Raw genomic sequence first — 25,003 nt, 5'->3', positions numbered from 1 at the left:
TCTAATTTGACTCCTCACTGACGTGAAAAAAGCCAAAAAGAGCGTGAACAGATCTTAAAAAAAGACAGCGCAGCGATACAAGTCAATTTTTTCGAGTTTTAAAAAAAACAAAGCCCCAATACAATTCCAATTCTTTGAATTGTAAAAAAGGAGAGCGCCTAAAATTTTCCCCTAAGTTTCAAATACTGCTTTAAGTCAGCGTGCAGTTTCAGTTAGATTTTAAATACTTACTTCAGCTTCTAAAATGAAGGGTATTAATCTTGATACTAATATCAGTTATCAATCGCTCTAATAAACTTTGATGATCTAATTCAAAAAACTTAATGACCGTGCTTAATCGGTTTATCCTGTTTCTTTTGACTCTGCTCTTTTGACATTGTTGGCATTCACTAAATTAAGTAATTCAAAGCTTGAAAAAAATTAAACTAATTGAAACAGTGAGTGACGTAAGTCAAGTTAAACGTGAAAATGGTGTTTAAGTAAAACGAAAAACGTGATCAAAAGGTACAGAGAAATAAAAAAAAACAAAAGAATGTCCTGACGTACAATTCGAAGAATTTCATTGACTAAACCACGAAGTAAAAAAAATAGGAGCACTTTAATAGCCGGCTGAGAAGATGAGGGCGGCTATTAAACAGGAAAAGAAAAAAAGGAGATAGAAATTGACAAAAAATTTTTCCTAAGTTTCAAAGATTGCTTTAAATCAGTGTGCAGTTTCAGTTAGATTTTAAATCAATACTTACTTCAGCCTCTAAACTGAAGGGTATTAAGCTTATTACTAATATCAGCTAACAATCGCTCTAATAAACTTTGATAACCTAATTCAAAAAGACTTAATGAGCGGGCTTAATCGGTTTATCCAGTTTCTTTTGACTGTGCTCTTTTGACATTGACCGCATTCACTGAAATACGTAATTCAATGCTTGAAAGAATTTAAAATCCATTCAGTTGAAACAATGAGTGAAGTAAGTGAATTCAAACGTGAAAATCGTGACAAAAGAAAGTCCTGGCGTAAAATTCGAAGAAATTTCATTGACTAAACCAAAAACTAGACCTAGAACGGATTATCGAGTTAATCGAGAAAACCATTTCTAAAAGCACAGATAAACAAAAAAAAATCAATGTCAAAATGCCGCATATGAACAAAAAACCACCCGTGAGAAACGGAAATTTGGCTTTAACAAAAACTAGGCCTCAAATGAACTCTAAATGGATTGGAAAAACCATTTACAAAAAAAATCCGATCCAAATATAGTAAAACAGTAAAAATCAGAGGTAAATTGCTCCGTGTGAACAAAAAACCACTCGCCAGAAAGCGAATTTTTGTTCAAACACCGTTTTCTCACTCCACTTTAAATTTAGAGCAAAAAATCACGCCGAAAAACCACTCGCTTTTCGCTGCGAGTGGTTTTTGTGATAAACTATGACCTGACAATCATTCACTCCGCTTCAAAAGGTAAATGAGAGCTGTTAGTAAAAAGACTAAAGTATCAAACAACACAAGAACAAAAAAAAGCAAGACTTAAAATTCAACTTTTTTGGAAAGACAGGATCAACATCAAAAAACAACTGCTATGAACTCAAGCTGCCAAATAAATTCCTCTATTTCCCATTCGCAACCTGTCATTAAATGTCGATTTGTCCTCTCACTAATATTATTAAATGATAAGACAAAAACAACCAAAAACAGCAATTAAACTCGCTGAATTTTTTTGGAAACACAGTATAAAAGTCACATTACGCAACAGCTACTGAGGGATACTATAACATCAATTAATTGAGTCCTCAATGACCACCGTTGAGACCTGTCATCAATAAAATTAAGTGATAAGAGAGCCGTAAGTACAACAAATACTTGCAAAACTAAATAAAGAGACCTGTCAAAAATGAGACTAAGAGTTAAGACAACAAAGTTGAAAAGAAAAACCCGCAGAACTAAAAAAAATCGATTATTATTAAAAGCAAATTGTGTCAAAGTCATAAAAAGCACTAGCTCTAAACAAAAAAGTTCAAATTGATAAAATTAACCCCTATTAGCAGCATCAGTGACCTGTCCAAATGAGATTAAATGATGAGACATCAAAAAGAACAATAAATGCTGACAGAACCCACAAATTCACTCAAAATTTTTGGAGAAAAAGTAGTGTCAAAGTTATGAAAGTCACCAGCTATTACCTCGAACCAATAATTAGGTTCTTTTACGCCTTATTATCAACCAAAGAGACCTGTCATTGATATCATTGATGATACTTAGCGCTAAGACAACAGATAATTTTCGAAATGGGGACAAGGGGCAAAATCTAAAATTCACGTAAATTTTATGACAACAAAAAGCGGCAAAGTCATAAAATGTTTTTGCTGCCCCTTGCTGAATTCAACCAAAGGCAAATAGGCACAATTAAAATACATATGTACCATCTTAAAAGCACTGAAGGAGAGGAAACTCTGAAAACGGAAGTCAAATTGACGCATCAGAAAAAATCCATCAAAAACCGCAAAATGTTCAAACACCGATGTCTCACTCCAGTTTAAACGTAATTTGAAAAAAGTTACGACTTAAAACCTAATCGATTTTTTGCTCCCTTTACTATGTCAGTGTTAACAAAATCACCACTCTAATTTGACTCCTCACTGACGTGAAAAAAGCCAAAAAGAGCGTGAACAGATCTTAAAAAAAGACAGCGCAGCGATACAAGTCAATTTTTTCGAGTGTTAAAAAAAACAAAGCCCCAATACAATTCCATTTCTTTGAATTGTAAAAAAGGAGAGCGCCTAAAATTTTCCCCTAAGTTTCAAATACTGCTTTAAGTCAGCGTGCAGTTTCAGTTAGATTTTAAATACTTACTTCAGCTTCTAAAATGAAGGGTATTAATCTTGATACTAATATCAGCTAGCAATCGCTCTAATAAACTTTGATGATCTAATTCAAAAAACTTAATGACCGTGCTTAATCGGTTTATCCCGTTTCTTTTGACTCTGCTCTTTTGACATTGATGGCAATCACTAAATTAAGTAATTCAATGCTTGAAAGAATTTAAACTCCATTCAATTGAAACAATGAGTGACATAGTCAAGTTAAACGTGAAAATCGTGTTTTATGTAAAACGAAAAACGTGATCAAAAGTTACAGCGAATTAAAAAAAAACAAAAGAATGTCCTGACGTACAATTCGAAGAAATTTCATTGACTAAACCAAAAACCAGACCTAGAACGGACTATCGAGTGAATCGAGAAAACCATTTAAAAAAAACATAGATAAAAAATCAATGTCAAAATGCCACATAAGAACAAAAAATCATCAGCGAGAAACGGAAAATTGGTTCAAACAAAACCCAGGCCTAAAATGAACTATAAATGGATTGGAAAAACCATTTACAAAAAAAAACTCCGATCCAAAAACAGTAAAAATCAGAGGTAAATTGCTGAGTGTAAACAAAACACCACTCGCGAGAAAGCGAATTTTTGTTCAAACACCGTTTTCTCACTCCACTTTAAATTTAGAGCAAAAAATCACGCCGAAAAACCACTCGCTTTTCGCTGCACTTCTTGTTTCGGCGTGACCAAAAACACTACTCCAGTTTGACTTCAAAAATCGTTAAAATGTGTCAACAGGTCTTTAAAAAAACATAGCAGGACAAGTCCTGAAGTACAAATCATAGAATTGTGATAAACTATGACCTGACAATCATTCACTTCGCTTCAAAAGGTAAATGAGAGCTGTTAGTAAAAAGACTAAAGTATCAAACAACACAAGAACAAAAAAAGCAAGACTTAAAATTCAACTTTTTTGGAAAGACAGGATCAACATCAAAAAACAACTGCTATGAACTGAAGCTGGCAAATAATTTCCTCTTCTTCCCATTCGCAACCTGTCATTAAATGTCGATTAGTCCTCTCACTAATATTATTAAATGATAAGAAGAAAATAACCAAAAACCGCAACTAAACTCGCGGAAATTTTTTGAAAACACAGTACAAAAGTCACATTACGCAACAGCTACTGAGGGATACTATAACATCAATTAATTGAGTCCTCAATGACCACCGTTGAGACCTGTCATCAATAAAATTAAGTGATAAGAGAGCCGTAAGTACAACAAATACTTGCAAAACTAAATAAAGAGACCTGTTAAAAATGAGACTAAGAGTTAAGACAACAAAGTTGAAAAGAAAAACCCGCAGAACTAAAAAAAATCGATTATTATTAAAAGCAAATTGTGTCAAAGTTATAAAAAGCACTAGCTCTAAACAAAAAAGTTCAAATTGATAAAATTAACCCCTATTAGCAGCATCAGTGACCTGTCCAAATGAGATTAAATGATGAGACATCAAAAAGAACAATAAATGCTGACAGAACCCACAAATTCACTCAAAATTTTTGGAGAAAAAGTAGTGTCAAAGTTATGAAAGTCACCAGCTATTACCTCGAACCAATAATTAGGTTCTTTTACGCCTTATCATCAACCAAAGAGACCTGTCATTGATATCATTGATGATACTTAGCGCTAAGACAACAGATAATTTTCAAAATGGGGACAAGGGGCAAAATCTAAAATTCACGTAAATTTTATGACAACAAAAAGCGGCAAAGTCATAAAATGTTTTTGCTGCCCCTTGCTGAATTCAACCAAAGGCAAATAGGCACAATTAAAATACATATGTACCATCTTAAAAGCACTGAAGGAGAGGAAACTCTGAAAACGGAAGTCAAATTGACGCATCAGAAAAAATCCATCAAAAACCGCAAAATGTTCAAACACCGATGTCTCACTCCAGTTTAAACGTAATTTGAAAAAAGTTACGACTTAAAACCTAATCGATTTTTTGCTCCCTTTACTATGTCAGTGTTAACAAAATCACCACTCTAATTTGACTCCTCACTGACGTGAAAAAAGCCAAAAAGAGCGTGAACAGATCTTAAAAAAAGACAGCGCAGCGATACAAGTCAATTTTTTCGAGTGTTAAAAAAAACAAAGCCCCAATACAATTCCATTTCTTTGAATTGTAAAAAAGGAGAGCGCCTAAAATTTTCCCCTAAGTTTCAAATACTGCTTTAAGTCAGCGTGCAGTTTCAGTTAGATTTTAAATACTTACTTCAGCTTCTAAAATGAAGGGTATTAATCTTGATACTAATATCAGCTAGCAATCGCTCTAATAAACTTTGATGATCTAATTCAAAAAACTTAATGACCGTGCTTAATCGGTTTATCCCGTTTCTTTTGACTCTGCTCTTTTGACATTGATGGCAATCACTAAATTAAGTAATTCAATGCTTGAAAGAATTTAAACTCCATTCAATTGAAACAATGAGTGACATAGTCAAGTTAAACGTGAAAATCGTGTTTTATGTAAAACGAAAAACGTGATCAAAAGTTACAGCGAATTAAAAAAAAACAAAAGAATGTCCTGACGTACAATTCGAAGAAATTTCATTGACTAAACCAAAAACCAGACCTAGAACGGACTATCGAGTGAATCGAGAAAACCATTTAAAAAAAACATAGATAAAAAATCAATGTCAAAATGCCACATAAGAACAAAAAATCATCAGCGAGAAACGGAAAATTGGTTCAAACAAAACCCAGGCCTAAAATGAACTATAAATGGATTGGAAAAACCATTTACAAAAAAAAACTCCGATCCAAAAACAGTAAAAATCAGAGGTAAATTGCTGAGTGTAAACAAAACACCACTCGCGAGAAAGCGAATTTTTGTTCAAACACCGTTTTCTCACTCCACTTTAAATTTAGAGCAAAAAATCACGCCGAAAAACCACTCGCTTTTCGCTGCACTTCTTGTTTCGGCGTGACCAAAAACACTACTCCAGTTTGACTTCAAAAATCGTTAAAATGTGTCAACAGGTCTTTAAAAAAACATAGCAGGACAAGTCCTGAAGTACAAATCATAGAATTGTGATAAACTATGACCTGACAATCATTCACTTCGCTTCAAAAGGTAAATGAGAGCTGTTAGTAAAAAGACTAAAGTATCAAACAACACAAGAACAAAAAAAGCAAGACTTAAAATTCAACTTTTTTGGAAAGACAGGATCAACATCAAAAAACAACTGCTATGAACTGAAGCTGGCAAATAATTTCCTCTTCTTCCCATTCGCAACCTGTCATTAAATGTCGATTAGTCCTCTCACTAATATTATTAAATGATAAGAAGAAAATAACCAAAAACCGCAACTAAACTCGCGGAAATTTTTTGAAAACACAGTACAAAAGTCACATTACGCAACAGCTACTGAGGGATACTATAACATCAATTAATTGAGTCCTCAATGACCATCGTTGAGACCTGTCATCAATAAAATTAAGTGATAAGAGAGCAGTAAGTACAACAAATACTTGCAAAACTAAATAGAGACCTGTCAATAATGAGAATAAGAGTTAAGACGACAAAGTTGAAAAAAAAACCCGCAAAACTAAAAAAAATGATTATTATTAAAAGCAAATAGTGTCAAAGTCATAAAAAGCACTAGCTCTAAACAAAAAAGTTTAAATTGATAAAATTAACCCCTATTAGCAGCATCAGAGACCTGTCCAAATGAGATTAAATGATGAGACATCATAAAGAACAATAAATGCTGACCGAACCAACAAATTCACTCAACGTTTTCAGAGAAAATGTAGTTTCAAAGTTATGAAAGTTACCAGCTAATAACTCGAACCATTAATTAGGTTCTTTTACGCCTTATTAGCAACCAAACAGACCTGTCATTGATGATACTTAGCGATAAGACAACAGATAATTTTCAAAATGGGGACAAGGGGCAAAATCTAAAATTCACGTAAATTTTATGACAACAAAAAGCGGCAAAGTCATAAAATGTTTTTGCTGCCCCTTGCTGAATTCAACCAAAGGCAAATAGGCACAATTAAAATACATATGTACCATCTTAAAAGCACAAGGAGAGGAAACTCTGAAAACGGAAGTCAAATTGACGCATCAGAAAAAAATCCATCAAAAACCGCAAAATGTTCAAGCACCGATGTCTCACTCCAGTTTAAACGTAATTTGAAAAAAGTTACGACTTAAAACCTAATCGATTTTTTGCTCCCTTTACTATGTCAGTGTTAAAAAAATCACCACTCTAATTTGACTCCTCACTGACGTGAAAAAAAGCCAAAAAGAGGGTGAACAGATCTTAAAAAAAGACAGCGCACCGATACACTTCAATAGTTTTAAAAAACAAAGCCCCAATACAATTCCAAGTCTTTGAATTGTGAAAAAGGAGAGCGCCTGAAATTTTTCCCTAAGTTTCAAATACTGCTTTAAGTCAGCGTGCAGTTTCAGTTAGATTTTAAATACTTACTTCAACTTCTAAAATGAAGGGTATTAATTTTGACACTGATATCAGCTAGCAATCGCTCTAATAAACTTTGATGACCTAATTCAAAAAAACTTAATGACCGCGCTTAATCGGTTTATCCTGTTTCTTTTGACTCTGCTCTTTTGACATTGACGGCATTCACTAAATTAAGTAATTCAAAGCTTGAAAAAAATTAAACTAATTGAAACAGTGAGTGACGTAAGTCAAGTTAAACGTGAAAATGGTGTTTAAGTAAAACGAAAAACGTGATCAAAAGGTAGAGAAATAAAAAAAACAAAAGAATGTCCTGACGTACAATTCGAGGAATTTCATTGACTAAACCAAAAACTAGACCTAGAACGGACTATCGAGTTAATCGAGAAAACCATTTTGTAAAAAACACAGATAAAAAATCAATGTCAAAACCGCATATGAACAAAAAATCATCAGAAAGAAACGGAAAATTGGTTCAAACAAAAACTAAGCCTAAAATGAACTCTAAATGGATTGGAAAAACCCTTTACAAAAAAAATCCGATCCAAAATAGTAAAACAGTAAAAATCAGAGGTAAATTGCTGCGTGTGAACAAAACACCACTCGCGAGAAAGCGAATTTTTGTTCAAACACCGTTTTCTCACTCCACTTTAAATTTAGAGCAAAAAATCACGCCGAAAAACCACTCGCTTTTCGCTGCACTTCTTGTTTCGGCGTGACCAAGAACACTACTCCAGTTTGACTTCAAAAATCGTTAAAATGTGTGAACAGATCTTTAAAAAAACATAGCAGGCAAGTCCTGAAATACAAATCATAGAATTGTGATAAACTATGACCTGACAATCATTCACTCCGCTTCAAAAGGTAAATGAGAGCTGTTAGTAAAAAGACTAAAGTATCAACCAACACAAGAACAAAAAAAGCAAGACTTAAAATTCAACTTTTTTGGAAAGACAGGATCAACATCAAAAAACAACTGCTATGAACTGAAGCTGGCAAATAATTTCCTCTGTTTCCCATTCGCAACCTGTCATTAAATGTCGATTAGTCCTCTCACTAATATTATTAATTGATAATACAAAAACAAGCAAAAACGGCAATTAAACTCGCTGAATTTTTTTGAAAACACAGTATAAAAATCACATTACGCAACAGCTACTGAGGGATACTATAACATCAATTAATTGAGTCCTCAATGACCACCGTTGAGACCTGTCATCAATAAAATTACGTGATAAGAGAGCAATACGTACAACAATTACTAGCAAACCTAAAAAAAGAGACCTGTCAATAATGAGACTAAGGGTTAAGTCAAAAAAAGTGGAAAAAACCCTCAAAATTAAAAAAAATTAATAATTATTAAAAGCAATAAGTGTCAAAGTCATAGAAAGCACTAGCTTTGATCAAAAACGATTAAATTGATAAATTTAACACCTATTAGCAGAATCAGAGACCTGTCCCAATGAGATTAAATAATAAGACATCAAAAGTACAATAAACACTGACAGAACCCAAAAATTCACTCACAATTTTTTGAGAGAAAGTAGTGTCAAAGTCATCAAAACCCCTAGATATTAATTCGACCCATTAATTAGGTTTCTTAATACTTTATTATTAACCAAACAGACCTGTCATTGATGATACTCAGCGATAAGACAACAGATAATTTTAAAAAAGGGGGCAAGGGGCAAAATCTAAAATTCACGTAAATTTTATGACAACAAAAAGCGGCAAAGTCATAAAATGTTCTTGCTGCCCCTTGCTGAATTCAACCAAAGGCAAATAGGCACAATTAAAATACATATGTACCATCTTAAAAGCACTGAAGGAGAGGAAACTCTGAAAACGGAAGTCAAATTGACGCATCAGAAAAAAATCCATCAAAAACCGCAAAATGTTCAAACACCGATGTCTCACTCCAGTTTAAACGTAATTTGAAAAAAGTTACGACTTAAAACCTAATCGATTTTTTGCTCCCTTTACTATGTCAGTGTTAACAAAATCACCACTCTAATTTGACTCCTCACTGACGTGAAAAAAAGCCAAAAAGAGGGTGAACAGATCTTAAAAAAAGACAGCGCACCGATACACTTCAATAGTTTTAAAAAAACAAAGCCCCAATACAATTCCAAGTCTTTGAATTGTGAAAAAGGAGAGCGCCTAAAATTTTTCCCTAAGTTTCAAAAACTGCTTTAAGTCAGCGTGCAGTTTCAGTTAGATTTTAAATACTTACTTCAACTTCTAAAATGAAGGGTATTAATTTTGATACTAATATCAGCTAGCAATCGCTCTAATAAACTTTGATGACCTAATTCAAAAAAACTTAATGACCGCGCTTAATCGGTTTATCCTGTTTCTTTTGACTCTGCTCTTTTGACATTGACGGCATTCACTAAATTAAGTAATTCAAAGCTTGAAAAAAATTAACCTAATTGAAACAGTGAGTGACGTAAGTCAAGTTAAACGTGAAAATGGTGTTTAAGTAAAACGAAAAACGTGATCAAAAGGTACAGAGAATTAAAAAAAAAACAAAAGAATGTCCTGACGTACAATTCGAAGAATTTCATTGACTAAACCAAAAACTAGACCTAGAACGGACTATCGAGTTAATCGAGAAAACCATTTTATAAAAAACACAGATAAAAAATCAATGTCAACACCGCATATGAACAAAAAAATCATCAGAAAGAAACGGAAAATTGGTTCAAACAAAAACTAAGCCTAAAATGAACTCTAAATGGATTGGAAAAACCCTTTACAAAAAAAATCCGATCCAAAATAGTAAAACAGTAAAAATCAGAGGTAAATTGCTGCGTGTGAACAAAACACCACTCGCGAGAAAGCGAATTTTTGTTCAAACACCGTTTTCTCACTCCACTTTAAATTTAGAGCAAAAAATCACGCCGAAAAACCACTCGCTTTTCGCTGCACTTCTTGTTTCGGCGTGACCAAGAACACTACTCCAGTTTGACTTCAAAAATCGTTAAAATGTGTGAACAGATCTTTAAAAAAACATAGCAGGCAAGTCCTGAAATACAAATCATAGAATTGTGATAAACTATGACCTGACAATCATTCACTCCGCTTCAAAAGGTAAATGAGAGCTGTTAGTAAAAAGACTAAAGTATCAACCAACACAAGAACAAAAAAAGCAAGACTTAAAATTCAACTTTTTTGGAAAGACAGGATCAACATCAAAAAACAACTGCTATGAACTGAAGCTGGCAAATAATTTCCTCTGTTTCCCATTCGCAACCTGTCATTAAATGTCGATTAGTCCTCTCACTAATATTATTAATTGATAATACAAAAACAAGCAAAAACGGCAATTAAACTCGCTGAATTTTTTTGAAAACACAGTATAAAAATCACATTACGCAACAGCTACTGAGGGATACTATAACATCAATTAATTGAGTCCTCAATGACCACCGTTGAGACCTGTCATCAATAAAATTACGTGATAAGAGAGCAATACGTACAACAATTACTAGCAAACCTAAAAAAAGAGACCTGTCAATAATGAGACTAAGGGTTAAGTCAAAAAAAGTGGAAAAAACCCTCAAAATTAAAAAAAATTAATAATTATTAAAAGCAATAAGTGTCAAAGTCATAGAAAGCACTAGCTTTGATCAAAAACGATTAAATTGATAAATTTAACACCTATTAGCAGCATCAGAGACCTGTCCCAATGAGATTAAATAATAAGACATCAAAAGTACAATAAACACTGACAGAACCCAAAAATTCACTCACAATTTTTTGAGAGAAAGTAGTGTCAAAGTCATCAAAACCCCTAGATATTAATTCGACCCATTAATTAGGTTTCTTAATACTTTATTATTAACCAAACAGACCTGTCATTGATGATACTCAGCGATAAGACAACAGATAATTTTAAAAAAGGGGGCAAGGGGCAAAATCTAAAATTCACGTAAATTTTATGACAACAAAAAGCGGCAAAGTCATAAAATGTTCTTGCTGCCCCTTGCTGAATTCAACCAAAGGCAAATAGGCACAATTAAAATACATATGTACCATCTTAAAAGCACTGAAGGAGAGGAAACTCTGAAAACGGAAGTCAAATTGACGCATCAGAAAAAAATCCATCAAAAACCGCAAAATGTTCAAACACCGATGTCTCACTCCAGTTTAAACGTAATTTGAAAAAAGTTACGACTTAAAACCTAATCGATTTTTTGCTCCCTTTACTATGTCAGTGTTAACAAAATCACCACTCTAATTTGACTCCTCACTGACGTGAAAAAAAGCCAAAAAGAGGGTGAACAGATCTTAAAAAAAGACAGCGCACCGATACACTTCAATAGTTTTAAAAAAACAAAGCCCCAATACAATTCCAAGTCTTTGAATTGTGAAAAAGGAGAGCGCCTAAAATTTTTCCCTAAGTTTCAAAAACTGCTTTAAGTCAGCGTGCAGTTTCAGTTAGATTTTAAATACTTACTTCAACTTCTAAAATGAAGGGTATTAATTTTGATACTAATATCAGCTAGCAATCGCTCTAATAAACTTTGATGACCTAATTCAAAAAAACTTAATGACCGCGCTTAATCGGTTTATCCTGTTTCTTTTGACTCTGCTCTTTTGACATTGACGGCATTCACTAAATTAAGTAATTCAAAGCTTGAAAAAAATTAACCTAATTGAAACAGTGAGTGACGTAAGTCAAGTTAAACGTGAAAATGGTGTTTAAGTAAAACGAAAAACGTGATCAAAAGGTACAGAGAATTAAAAAAAAAACAAAAGAATGTCCTGACGTACAATTCGAAGAATTTCATTGACTAAACCAAAAACTAGACCTAGAACGGACTATCGAGTTAATCGAGAAAACCATTTTATAAAAAACACAGATAAAAAATCAATGTCAAAATGCCGCATATGAACAAAAAATCATCAGCGAGAAACGGAAAATTGGTTCAAACAAAAACTAAGCCTAAAATGAACTCTAAATGGATTGGAAAAACCCTTTACCAAAAAAAAAATCCGATCCAAAATTGTAAAACAGTAAAAATCAGAGGTAAATTGCTGCGTGTGAACAAAACACCACTCGCGAGAAAGCGAATTTTTGTTCAAACACCGTTTTCTCACTCCACTTTAAATTTAGAGCGAAAAATCACGCCGAAAAACCACTCGCTTTTCGCTGCACTTCTTGTTTCGGCGTGACCAAAAACACTACTCCAGTTTGACTTCAAAAATCGTTAAAATGTGTGAACAGATCTTTAAAAAAACATAGCAGGCAAGTCCTGAAATACAAATCATAGAATTGTGATGAACTATGACCTGACAATCATTCACTCCGCTTCAAAAGGTAAATGAGAGCTGTTAGTAAAAAGACTAAAGTATCAACCAACACAAGAACAAAAAAAGCAAGACTTAAAATTCAACTTTTTTGGAAAGACAGGATCAACATCAAAAAACAACTATTATGAACTGAAGCTGGCAAATAATTTCCTCTATTTCCCATTCGCAACCTGTCATTAAATGTCGATTAGTCCTCTCACTAATATTATTAATTGATAAGACAAAAACAAGCAAAAACAGCAATTAAACTCGCTGAATTTTTTTGAAAACACAGTATAAAAATCACATTACGCAACAGCTACTGAGGGATACTATAACATCAATTAATTGAGTCCTCAATGACCACCGTTGAGACCTGTCATCAATAAAATTACGTGATAAGAGAGCAATACGTACAACAATTACTAGCAAACCTAGAAAAGAGACCTGTCAATAATGAGACTAAGAGTTAAGTCAAAAAAAGTTGAAAAAACCCTCAAAATTAAAAAAAAAAAATTATTATTAAAAGCAATTAGTGTCAAAGTCATAGAAAGCACTAGCTTTGATCAAAAACGATTAAATTGATAAATTTAACACCTATTAGCAGCATCAGAGACCTGTCCCAATGAGATTAAATAATAAGACATCAAAAGTACAATAAACACTGACAGTACCCAAAAATTCACTCACAATTTTTTGAGAGAAAGTAGTGTCAAAGTCATCAAAACCCCTAGATATTAATTCGACCCATTAATTAGGTTTCTTAATACTTTATTATTAACCAAACAGACCTGTCATTGATGATACTCAGCGATAAGACAACAGATAATTTTAAAAAAGAGGGCAAGGTGCAAAACTCATAAAGTTTTAGCTGGCCCTTAATGAATTCAACCAAAGGGAAATAGGCAAAATTAGAATACATATGTACCATCTTAAAAGCACTGAAGGAGAGGAAACTCTGAAAAAAACAGTAGTCAAAATAACGCACCTGAAAAAAAAACCATCAAAAACCGCCAAATTGTTCAAACACCAATTTCTCACTCCAGTTTAAACGTATTTCTAAAAAAATTACTCCTCGATTTTTCGCTCCCTTTACTATGTCAGTGTTACCAAAATCACCACTCTAATTTGACTTCTCACTGAGGTGAAAAAGTCGAAAAGAGCGTGAACAGATCTTAAAAAAAGACAGCGCACCAATACAATTCAATTTCTTTGAATTGTAAAAAACACAGCGCCCCAATACAATTCAAATTCTTTGAATTGTAAAAAAGGAGAGCGCCTAAATAATAGCCGTTTAAGAGGCTGACGGCGGATATTAACAATATGACATCTATGACCCCTTTATCGCCAAGATCAACGACCGAGTTCAGCAACTCAGCACAGCAACTAACGGGATCATAGTACTCATGGGCCGCACAGTGTAGTACAATAAAGAAGTCTTCGCCCAGATTGATTTCTGGAATCTGAGCAGCGCACTCTATTACTGCATCCAATAGCTGTTCAGGCTTGTCCATCATAGGATTGGGAGATCCATGGTCTGATATCATCTTGGCAGTGAGCTAGAACGATAGAATGAACAAATTTTCAAACTGCGGTACACAAATTGTACACTGTTTGATATGCTTGGAGTGAGGTAGATAATGATCCAAAAAGAATCCCAACTTTTTAAATCACTTCAAAACAACGCCGTTATTGCCTAGCCAGGAACATAATTAGATATTCTGAAACAAACTGACGTCGGACGAATTGCTCTCGAACGACAGGCGAGGCAATCAATTTAGAAAGGGGCATATGCCAGAGAACAGTAGAATGTGAAATCGGAAGAATGTTGTAGGAGAAAACGGTCAAGAAAAAATTTTGCAAGCAAAAGACACGCACGTTTACAATTATTGCTTCAAACTTCGTTCGAGAGCAATTAACATAGCCGGCAGATTGCCGGAATAGCTGCGAAATAGACTTGCGTGCCGTAAAATACAGATGGAAAAAGATACAGAAGTGAGTTGATAATAGTTATCGCCGCCGCCTATAAAACTTACAAGTTTATTTCAAAGGAGGTTGTTTTTGGGTGCAAAAAAAAGTTTCCCTGTCGCGTCTCGAACCGGTGATCTCCGCATTAACAGCCAGTCGCCTTAACCACTCGGCTGTCGGACCATACAATCTGTTTTCTTACAATCAACTTTGTTTTAGGAACAGATTCTGTTTCTGAATAACCGCAATTTAGGTCACGCAGAAAGCGTGAAATCAAGCGCGAAAAAGCCATTTAAGCAGTGACGAGACAGAATGTTCTAGAAAATGTAAAACGAAAATAAAGCGTCAGACGACGAAACAAAAAAACATAGCAGGACAAGTCCTGAAATACAATCCAAAGAATTGAATGGAAAACAGACCTAATTTACCTGACCAGCAGATCAATTGACCAATCCCAGCCAAAAAGATAAAATCTCAAAAGTTGGGAACCTAAAAGAATCAAACAAACCAAACAAAGAAATCATTGCTAAAACTCTTGAAGCTTTTATACTGAAGGCCATAAATGACACAATTGAAAATGATGATTAGTTCACGCGCAAGCTTTGAAAGAGACTATTTTGCCACTAAAGGTAGATAAACTCGAGAGATATGACAAAGGCTTCAAAAAAACTGAAAAGCAAAGTTGAAAGAAATTTTCTAAATATCGCTGGAACCAATTTTTGATCTCTGGAGTTCTGTCATGCGCCCCATCTGCAAGACTTAGAAAAGCGTCATGGGCCAGTCAGGTCGCTAAACTCAGAATATGAAAAGAAGAATTCAAAACATTTGAAAACGACAAAAATTTAACAAAATCTTGCTTAAATTGAAATATTATTATCTTCAGAACCCTTTCTTTGTTTCTAGAGACCATCCATTATCCCGATTGCAAGCCTTGAATAGTTTCACTGGCTCACAAAGATCCACAAACTTGTAACATGATAATAATAATATCAAGATTTAAAATTTTAAATTTTATCAAGATATTGCTGAGATTTGTGTTATTAATGTATTGATAACCATTCTCTTACCTCTAGCACATGCAGTAACTTATAATCAAACTCTGGAGCAGGTTCCTGGGCCCCTGGTGCAGGAAAAACTCAAAAACTTTCAAAACATTTCAAAAAAACTTGAAAGATCGCAAGTTTTATTTTAAAAACCTGAAAAATTTGTGATATTAAAAAATTGACAACCGTTTTATTGCCACTAGATACTATGCAGTAACATACTAGCAAACCCTATAGGAGGTTCCTTGGTCAGTAAAATTCAAAATTTACAGAAATTTAAAAAAAAATTGCAACTTTTTTAAAAAATCGTTAAATTCGAAATATTAAAATCTTGAAACACGTTCCGCAATACCAATACAACTATGCAGTAAATTATTATCAAAACCTAGAGGAGATTTTTTGGCCCTTGAGGTTACAAAAATCTAAAAATTACAGAAACCACAAAAATTTTTCAAAACCTGAAAAAAAATTGCAAATTTTATCAAAAAAATGCTAAAATTTATGATGTTAAAATGTTGGAAACCATTCCATTGCTACTAGCAAATATGCAATAACCTATTATGAAACCCAAGATGAGGCTTCATGACGCCAGGGGCTAAAAAACCTCAAAAAATGCCAAAAATTTTCAAAAACCTTGAAAAATTTGTTAGAAATTTGTATAATATTGCGTGTTTATGTTTGGAGTACCAAAACATCTAGCTCTTATAATGGCCATAAAACGTAATAACCTCATGCCAAAAACCATTATCAAACTTTACAAAGCTCACTTTCAGACTGGTCCAACAAAAATTCGGAAAAATGACAAAAAAATGCAAAAATTTGCAATATTTTGGGCCCAAAAACTCCTAAAAATGACCTTTTAACCTTGAATTACGGCCGTTCCAGTAGCTTCACCACTCTAAGCACTTGAAGGACTATTAAATGCGGTTAAGGGCCTCTAACGAAACTTGATGCCCACTGAGCTTTACCTGTTTATCCCGTTTTGAAAGTCATGAAAAGGTGTGAAAACATCTTACAAAAATAAAAAAAAAAGACAGAGCACCAATACAATCCAATTCTTGGATTGTAAAAAAACCAAGAGCACCGCAATATAGCTACGCTCAGCTTACAGCTTCGCAGCTATAAAAAAAGTTCACTTATCAAAACTTTCACAAAAATGCCAGGCTAATATCTTCAAGATCATATAGACAGGTCATCCGAGTTTCCAGAAATATTCCAGGAGTTATAAACCTAGACCACAAGCCACCAGGCGGCATTCGCAGTGATTTGCCACCATAACCTTGCAGTTATTTTTATCAGACTTATAGGACATTGACCTATAAGATATATAGGTACATCGGGTTGTGTCGATCTATCTAAGTTTCGTTGTACTCAGTTGTTTGGGTGTAGGTCTTCCCAGGAAAGACACGCTTTATGCATTTATGGAATAAGTTATGATCAAGGAAGGTACTATTCACACAGAGCTCATAACATGAAACATTCATGCAGGTAAAGAACATGTATGACATTAACACAGCTCTTGGAATAACCTGGCTTATCTTTTGTACTTGCTGCAGCCCCTGCGAAACACAAACGCTAAATTGATAAAAACCGAAATAAACAAAAATGGTTAATAACTCAAATATTGCTGCTGATCTATAAAATCTAGAGATACCATTTATTGAACTTACGGGAACTGTCATTACAGAACCATCTTCCTTTCAAAAATATAATTGGTTATCATTCAAATCAATATTACAATTTAACGACTAGATAAATCTTCTATGATAAAAATTCCAGACGACAACTTACTCCCAATTTCTTCGAGAGGTCATTGATCAGTTTGTACATGAGATCCTTTGTCTTCTGGATCACCTGAAAAACATCAAAACCTCCTTCCTTTTAAGAACCAACAAAATTTGCTCTATTTTTTTCCGCCTGCGGTATACAAACTCAATTCGACCACGTAGTTAAGAAAGCAAGAGTGGTGATAGGAAACAGTTCCCTGCACTCAATGAGGTAAATTATTCAACTAACGCTTCACTGGTTTTGTATCACTAACATTTGTAAGCTCCATTGATGGTTTAGGCAGTAGCAGTACCTCCCGGATGAGGTTTTGCTTACCAGCAGCCGACCGTCCACCAGAGAGCACTGTGACCATCGGAATTGGCATCCTGAACTTCTCTGGAATCTTAAGCACACAAAATAGCCTTCATAGAACCCTGTAAAACATCCCGGTACAGAGCAGAGTCAAAAGAGATCATGTGAGCAGAAAACTGATTGGGTAGGAATTCTTTTGACCAGTAATTTAGCACCAAAAGGAGTAGAATTAAAAACAAAAATGAAAACGGAGTTACATGTGTCAATTTAGGTTCATATATCTGACCTCCTTCAGATAAAGCTTCATGCTCTCAGTTAAAATTGATTAGTCCGCAGGATACGCTTAAACGTATATAATTCATAACTGACAAGAAGGTTAGATAGTGAGTGTGTTCACATAATGCTCTCACCCTCCCCCTCACCGCCAGAAGTTTGCTCAAAGAAGGCGATCATTTAAAGCACATTTGAAGAACAAAAAAATACTTTTTAATTTAAAAATTGAATGGCTACTGAAAAAGGACGATTCAATTTTATTTTTAATTACATGGAAATAGAAAAAAATCATTCAAATGTTCTAAGGGTTAATTTTCTGCCCAAAGATATATGCACAACAAAATCTAGATTTAGGAGCGGCCCATTGACTATTAATATATTCAGCTGGTTAGGCTTTGACTCGCAAAATGATAGCAGTAATGCAGTATCTCAGTACACATGACAGCAGTGGACTACTTTTTTTTCATTTACGCATTTCATGTCTGTTTATAAATTGCATGAAATTGAGCTAGAACTTCGAAGAACTAGAAGGTTCAGGGCGCACATTTTATTGCTTTAGGGCTCTATTTGTGGACCAGACCCGCAAGCGTCCGAAAAACTTTAACCAATAATAAGCAGAATTTTGTAGAATGTCATGTTAAGCAAACTTAAATTTGAAATTCTTTACACTTAGCATTGTGAAAATGGCTTTAACTGGTTTGGTGAATGCTAGGGAAAAATTATGAAAGCACATTCAGCAATTAAAATTTGTGAAACTTTCAATCTTTGAGAAGTGTCACAAAAGTTGCATTTTTTGATATTTTTGAGCAATTGCAAAAACAAAAAATCAAAAGTTTCCAAACTACCCTTTAAAGTCTCGCTTTGGCTTTATAGCACGTTTCTGAGTTAGAGCTAAAGTTAGAGCCAAAGAAAAGGGGCCCTCAACTTAACCTTTCATTCGCAGAATTACTTTTTAACCTTTTTAAATTCTCGCGCAAAACTGCTTCTGAAAGGGTCAAATTTGACACCCTAAAAATCCCAAAAGTGGGTGGGTGCGACCAATTGCAGGCCCAATTTCTCTAAATAATTTTAATTGCATTCTCATAGCAATTCTCAAAAAACGAAAATTCAATCATGGGACAATCAAGACGTAGTTCTAATATCGACCACCCTGGCGCCTACTCCAGCTTAAGAAATTTCTCTGTGACATACTCAAAAAATTTATTAAGAAAATCAGTAACCTCAGAAAACCTATTAAACAATTCAGGAAATATGCAACAAAAATTGAATTCTTTAAGAAAATGGCTCTTTTTCACGATTTACAAGCAAAATTCAGCAATTAAAAACTGTCTGATGCTTCTGTAGAAAAAAAACAAAGTGACTAGCGACGGATGAATGGCTCTCGAATAACTGGCGCGTCAAACAATTTAGAAGGGCGCGTACGCTAGAGAAACTGTTATGGTGAAAACTTTTCTGCCTAGGTAGGTGTTCAAACCCGGATCAGAGTTGTGGGCAATATCCAAAAAGCTACAAGGATCAAGCACTTTAATCTCGCATAATTGTTTCTAATAAGCATCAGACTTAAATTCCAAATGCACGCAATTGAAATCACTCGAAGCTAAGTGTGAAAAAATCAAAGGAGAAAAGATACGGAAAGAATGTTATAGAAGAAAGTGGTCCAGCGAAAACTCCGCATAAAAGAGGCGCACACGTTTACAATGATGCTTCAAACTTCCTTCTGGAGCAAATAATAATTCCACAAGATTAGGGTACCCGATAAGAAGTTATGCCAAAAACTCATTCATCTCTTATACTTAATTTTGCAACCAAAATTTTTGAGAGGATGCAGAAACTTATCCTCGGAAAAACTTTTTTAAAAAACGAAGTTTACGGCCCGACCTTCCATGGTGCATATAATGGCAAATGAATGAAACAAGGTGAAAATTGGTTCGAGGAACAAAAATTATCTATTTTTCAAACTCGTTTACAATAATTAAAAAGTTGGTTTTCCTATACTGATTCATTTGTGCAATAACTTATAGCAAATAAACAAACATAGCTGACAGATTGCCAGAAAATAGCCGCAATAGCTTTGTAGATCTGCAGACTCAAAAAAACGGTAAAAAAGACAGACCAAAAATTTCTTTTTTTCATTGAAGGCTGATATGCTATATTTGATTAAAAATCTGTATAAGTTTTTGCTGCCTCTATCAGCTGCTCTCAAATAACCTTCATTTAGAGTGATGCACACACAATTGACCTTATCCTTCTAAAATAATTTTAATTGCATTCTCATAGCAATTCTCAAAAAATGAAAATTCGATCATGAGACAATCAAGACGTAGTTGTAATATCGACCACCCTGGCGCCTACTCCAGCTTAAGAAATTTCTCTGTGATATACTCAAAAAAATTTATTAAGAAAATCAGTAACCTCAGAAAAACTATTAAACAATTCAGGAAACATGCAACAAAAATTGAATTCTTTAAAGAAATGGCTTTTTCACGATTTACAAGCAAAATTCAGCAATTAAAAACTGCCTGATGCTTCTGTAGAAAAAAGAAAAGTGACTAGCGATGGATGAATGGCTCTCGAATAACTGGCGCGTCAAACAATTTAGAAGGGCGCGTACGCTAAAGAAACTGTTATGCTGAAAACGTTTCAGCTTAGGTAGGTGTTCGAACCCGGATCAGAGTTGTGCGCAATATCCAAAAAGCTACAAGGATCAAGCACTTCAATCTCGCATAATTGTTTCTAATTAGCATCAGACTTAAATTCCAAATGCACGCAATTGAAACCACTCGAAGCTAAGTGTGAAAAAATCAAAGGAGAAAAGATACGGAAAGAATGTTATAGAAGAAAATGGTCCAGCAAAAACTCCGCATAAAAGAGGCAAACACGTTTACAATGACGCCTCAAACTTCCTTCTAGAGCAATTAATAATTCCACAAGATGAGGGTACCCGATAAGAAGTTATGCCAAAAACTCATTCATCTCTTATACTTAATTTTGCAACCAAAGTTTTTGAGAGGATGCAGAAACTTATCCTCGGAAAAACTTTTTTAAAAAACGAAGTTTATGGACCGACCTTCCATGGTGCATATAATGGCAAATGAATGAAACAAGTTGAAAATTGGTTCGAGGAACAAAAACGATCTATTTTCAAACTCGTTTACAACAATAAAAGTTGGTTTTCCTCCACTGATTCATTTGAGCAATAACTTATAGCAAATAAACAAACATAGCTGACAGATTGCCAGAAAAAAGCCGCAATAGCTTTGTAGATCTGCAGACTCAAAAAACGGTAAAAAAGACAGACCAAAAATTTCTTTTTTTTTTCATTGAAGGCTGATATGTTATATTTGATTAAAAATCTGTATAAGTTCTTGCTGCCTCTATCAGCTGCTCTCAAATAACCTTCATTTAAAGTGATGCACACACAATTGACCTTATCATTCTAAAATGATTTTAATTGCATTCTCATAGCAATTCTCAAAAAATGAAAATTCAATCATGAGACAATCAAGACGTAGTTGTAATATCGACCACCCTGGCGTCTACTCCAGCTTAAGAAATTTCCCTGTGACATACTCAAAAAATTTATTAAGAAAATCAGTAACCTCAGAAAACCTATTAAACAATTCAGGAAATATGCAACAAAAATTGAATTCTTTAAGAAAATGGCTCTTTTTCACGATTTACAAGCAAAATTCAGCAATTAAAAACTGTCTGATGCTTCTGTAGAAAAAAAACAAAGTGACTAGCGACGGATGAATGGCTCTCGAATAACTGGCGCGTCAAACAATTTAGAAGGGCGCGTACGCTAGAGAAACTGTTATGCTGAAAACCTTTCTGCCTAGGTAGGTGTTCAAACCCGGATCAGAGTTGTGCGCAATATCCAAAAAGCTACAAGGATCAAGCACTTCAATCTCGCATAATTGTTTCTAATTAGCATCAGACTTAAATTCCAAATGCACGCAATTGAAACCACTCGAAGCTAAGTGTGAAAAAATCAAAGGAGAAAAGATACGGAAAGAATGTTATAGAAGAAAATGGTCCAGCAAAAACTCCGCATAAAAGAGGCAAACACGTTTACAATGACGCTTCAAACTTCCTTCTAGAGCAATTAATAATTCCACAAGATGAGGGTACCCGATAAGAAGTTATGCCAAAAACTCATTCATCACTTATACTTAATTTTGCAACCAAAGTTTTTGAGAGGATGCAGAAACTTATCCTCGGAAAAACTTTTTTTAAAAACGAAGTTTATGGACCGACCTTCCATGGTGCATATAATGGCAAATGAATGAAACAAGTTGAAAATTGGTTCGAGGAACAAAAACGATCTATTTTCAAACTCGTTTACAACAATTAAAAAGTTGGTTTTCCTCCACTGATTCATTTGAGCAATAACTTATAGCAAATAAACAAACATAGCTGACAGATTGCCAGAAAAAAGCCGCAATAGCTTTGTAGATCTGCAGACTCAAAAAACGGTAAAAAAGACAGACCAAAAATTTCTTTTTTTTTCATTGAAGGCTGATATGTTATATTTGATTAAAAATCTGTATAAGATCTTGCTGCCTCTATCAGCTGCTCTCAAATAACCTTCATTTAAAGTGATGCACACACAATTGACCTTATCATTCTAAAATGATTTTAATTGCATTCTCATAGCAATTCTCAAAAAATGAAAATTCAATCATGAGACAATCAAGACGTAGTTGTAATATCGACCACCCTGGCGTCTACTCCAGCTTAAGAAATTTCCCTGTGACATACTCAAAAAATTTATTAAGAAAATCAGTAACCTCAGAAAACCTATTAAACAATTCAGGAAATATGCAACAAAAATTGAATTCTTTAAGAAAATGGCTCTTTTTCACGATTTACAAGCAAAATTCAGCAATTAAAAACTGTCTGATGCTTCTGTAGAAAAAAAACAAAGTGACTAGCGACGGATGAATGGCTCTCGAATAACTGGCGCGTCAAACAATTTAGAAGGGCGCGTACGCTAGAGAAACTGTTATGCTGAAAACCTTTCTGCCTAGGTAGGTGTTCAAACCCGGATCAGAGTTGTGCGCAATATCCAAAAAGCTACAAGGATCAAGCACTTCAATCTCGCATAATTGTTTCTAATTAGCATCAGACTTAAATTCCAAATGCACGCAATTGAAACCACTCGAAGCTAAGTGTGAAAAAATCAAAGGAGAAAAGATACGGAAAGAATGTTACAGAAGAAAATGGTCCAGCAAAAACTCCGCATAAAAGAGGCAAACACGTTTACAATGACGCTTCAAACTTCCTTCTAGAGCAATTAATAATTCCACAAGATGAGGGTACCCGATAAGAAGTTATGCCAAAAACTCATTCATCTCTTATACTTAATTTTGCAACCAAAGTTTTTGAGAGGATGCAGAAACTTATCCTCGGAAAAACTTTTTTTAAAAACGAAGTTTATGGACCGACCTTCCATGGTGCATATAATGGCAAATGAATGAAACAAGTTGAAAATTGGTTCGAGGAACAAAAACGATCTATTTTCAAACTCGTTTACAACAATTAAAAAGTTGGTTTTCCTCCACTGATTCATTTGAGCAATAACTTATAGCAAATAAACAAACATAGCTGACAGATTGCCAGAAAAAAGCCGCAATAGCTTTGTAGATCTGCAGACTCAAAAAACGGTAAAAAAGACAGACCAAAAATTTCTTTTTTTTTCATTGAAGGCTGATATGTTATATTTGATTAAAAATCTGTATAAGTTTTTGCTGCCTCTATCAGCTGCTCTCAAATAACCTTCATTTAAAGTGATGCACACACAATTGACCTTATCATTCTAAAATGATTTTAATTGCATTCTCATAGCAATTCTCAAAAAATGAAAATTCAATCATGAGACAATCAAGACGTAGTTGTAATATCGACCACCCTGGCGTCAACTCCAGCCTAAAAAATTTCTCTGTGACATAATCAAAAAATTTATTAAGAAAATCAGTAACCTCAGAAAACCTATTAAACAATTCAGAAAATATGCAACAAAAAATGAATTCTTTAAAAAAATGGCTCTTTTTCACGATTTACAAGCAAAATTCAGCAATTAAAAACTGTCTGATGCTTCTGTAGAAAAAAACAAAGTGACTGGCGACGGATGAGTGGCTCTCGAATAACTGGCGCGTCAAACAATTTAGAAGGGCGCGTACGCTAGCGAAACTGTTATGCTGAAAACGTTTCAGCTTAGGTAGGTGTTCGAACCCGGATCAGAGTTGTGCGCAATATCCAAAAAGCTAAAAGGATCAAGCACTTTAATCTCGCATAATTGTTTCTAATAAGCATCAGACTTAAATTCCAAATGCACGCAATTGAAATCACTCGAAGCTAAGTGTGAAAAAATCAAAGGAAAAAAGATACGGAAAGAATGTTATAGAAGAAAATGGTCCAGCAAAAACTCCGCATAAAAGAGGCGAAGGCGAACACGTTTACAATGATGCTTGAAACTTCCTTCTAGAGCAATTAATAATTCCACAAGATTAGGTACCCGATAAGAAGTTATGCCAAAAACTCATTCATCACTTATACTTAATTTTGCAACCAAAGTTTTTGAGAGGATGCAGAAACTTATCCTCGGAAAAACTATTTTAAAACACGAAGTTTATGGACCAACCTTCCATGGTGCATATAATGGCAAATGAATGAAACAAGTTGAAAATTGGTTCGAGGAACAAAAAAGATCTATTTTCAAACTCGTTTACAACAATTAAAAAGTTGGTTTTCCTCCACTGATTCATTTGAGCAATAACTTATAGCAAATAAACAAACATAGCTGACAGATTGCCAGAAAATAGCCGCAATAGCTTTGTAGATCTGCAGACTCAAAAAACGGTAAAAAAGACAGACCAAAATCTCTCTTTTTTTTCATTGAAGGCTGATATGTTATATTTGATTAAAAATCTGTATAAGTTTTTGCTGCCCCTATCAGCTGCTCTCAAATAACCTTCATTTAGAGTGATGCACACACAATTGACCTTATCTCTTTGATTTAAAGTAAATA

At 34.2% G+C, this 25,003-nt stretch overlaps 1 protein-coding gene across 3 annotated transcripts in view; it reads right to left on the bottom strand.

Annotated features, from left to right (window-relative positions):
• The window catches only part of LOC142338343 (enolase 4-like), a 165,007-nt gene that overhangs the window by 99,024 nt on the left and 40,980 nt on the right, over nucleotides 1-25,003 (bottom strand). For 2 of the 3 annotated variants that reach the window (XM_075388055.1, XM_075388063.1), the window contains exons 6-9: nucleotides 17,663-17,791; nucleotides 17,413-17,475; nucleotides 17,151-17,180; nucleotides 14,002-14,169 (exon numbers count right to left, since the gene is read on the bottom strand). In XM_075388055.1, the coding sequence (XP_075244170.1) occupies nucleotides 14,002-14,169; nucleotides 17,151-17,180; nucleotides 17,413-17,475; nucleotides 17,663-17,791 (390 nt within the window). The remainder of the gene's footprint in view (nucleotides 1-14,001; nucleotides 14,170-17,150; nucleotides 17,181-17,412; nucleotides 17,476-17,662; nucleotides 17,792-25,003) is intronic. The other variant, XM_075388071.1, reaches the window with a different exon arrangement.

The sequence above is a fragment of the Convolutriloba macropyga genome, chromosome 1 (assembly GCF_964194025.1).
Source record: "Convolutriloba macropyga chromosome 1, txConMacr16.3, whole genome shotgun sequence".
Lineage (NCBI taxonomy): Eukaryota > Metazoa > Xenacoelomorpha > Acoela > Convolutidae > Convolutriloba > Convolutriloba macropyga.
Note: the sequence above shows the minus strand (reverse complement) of the source record. Positions and strands in the feature narration are given on the sequence as shown.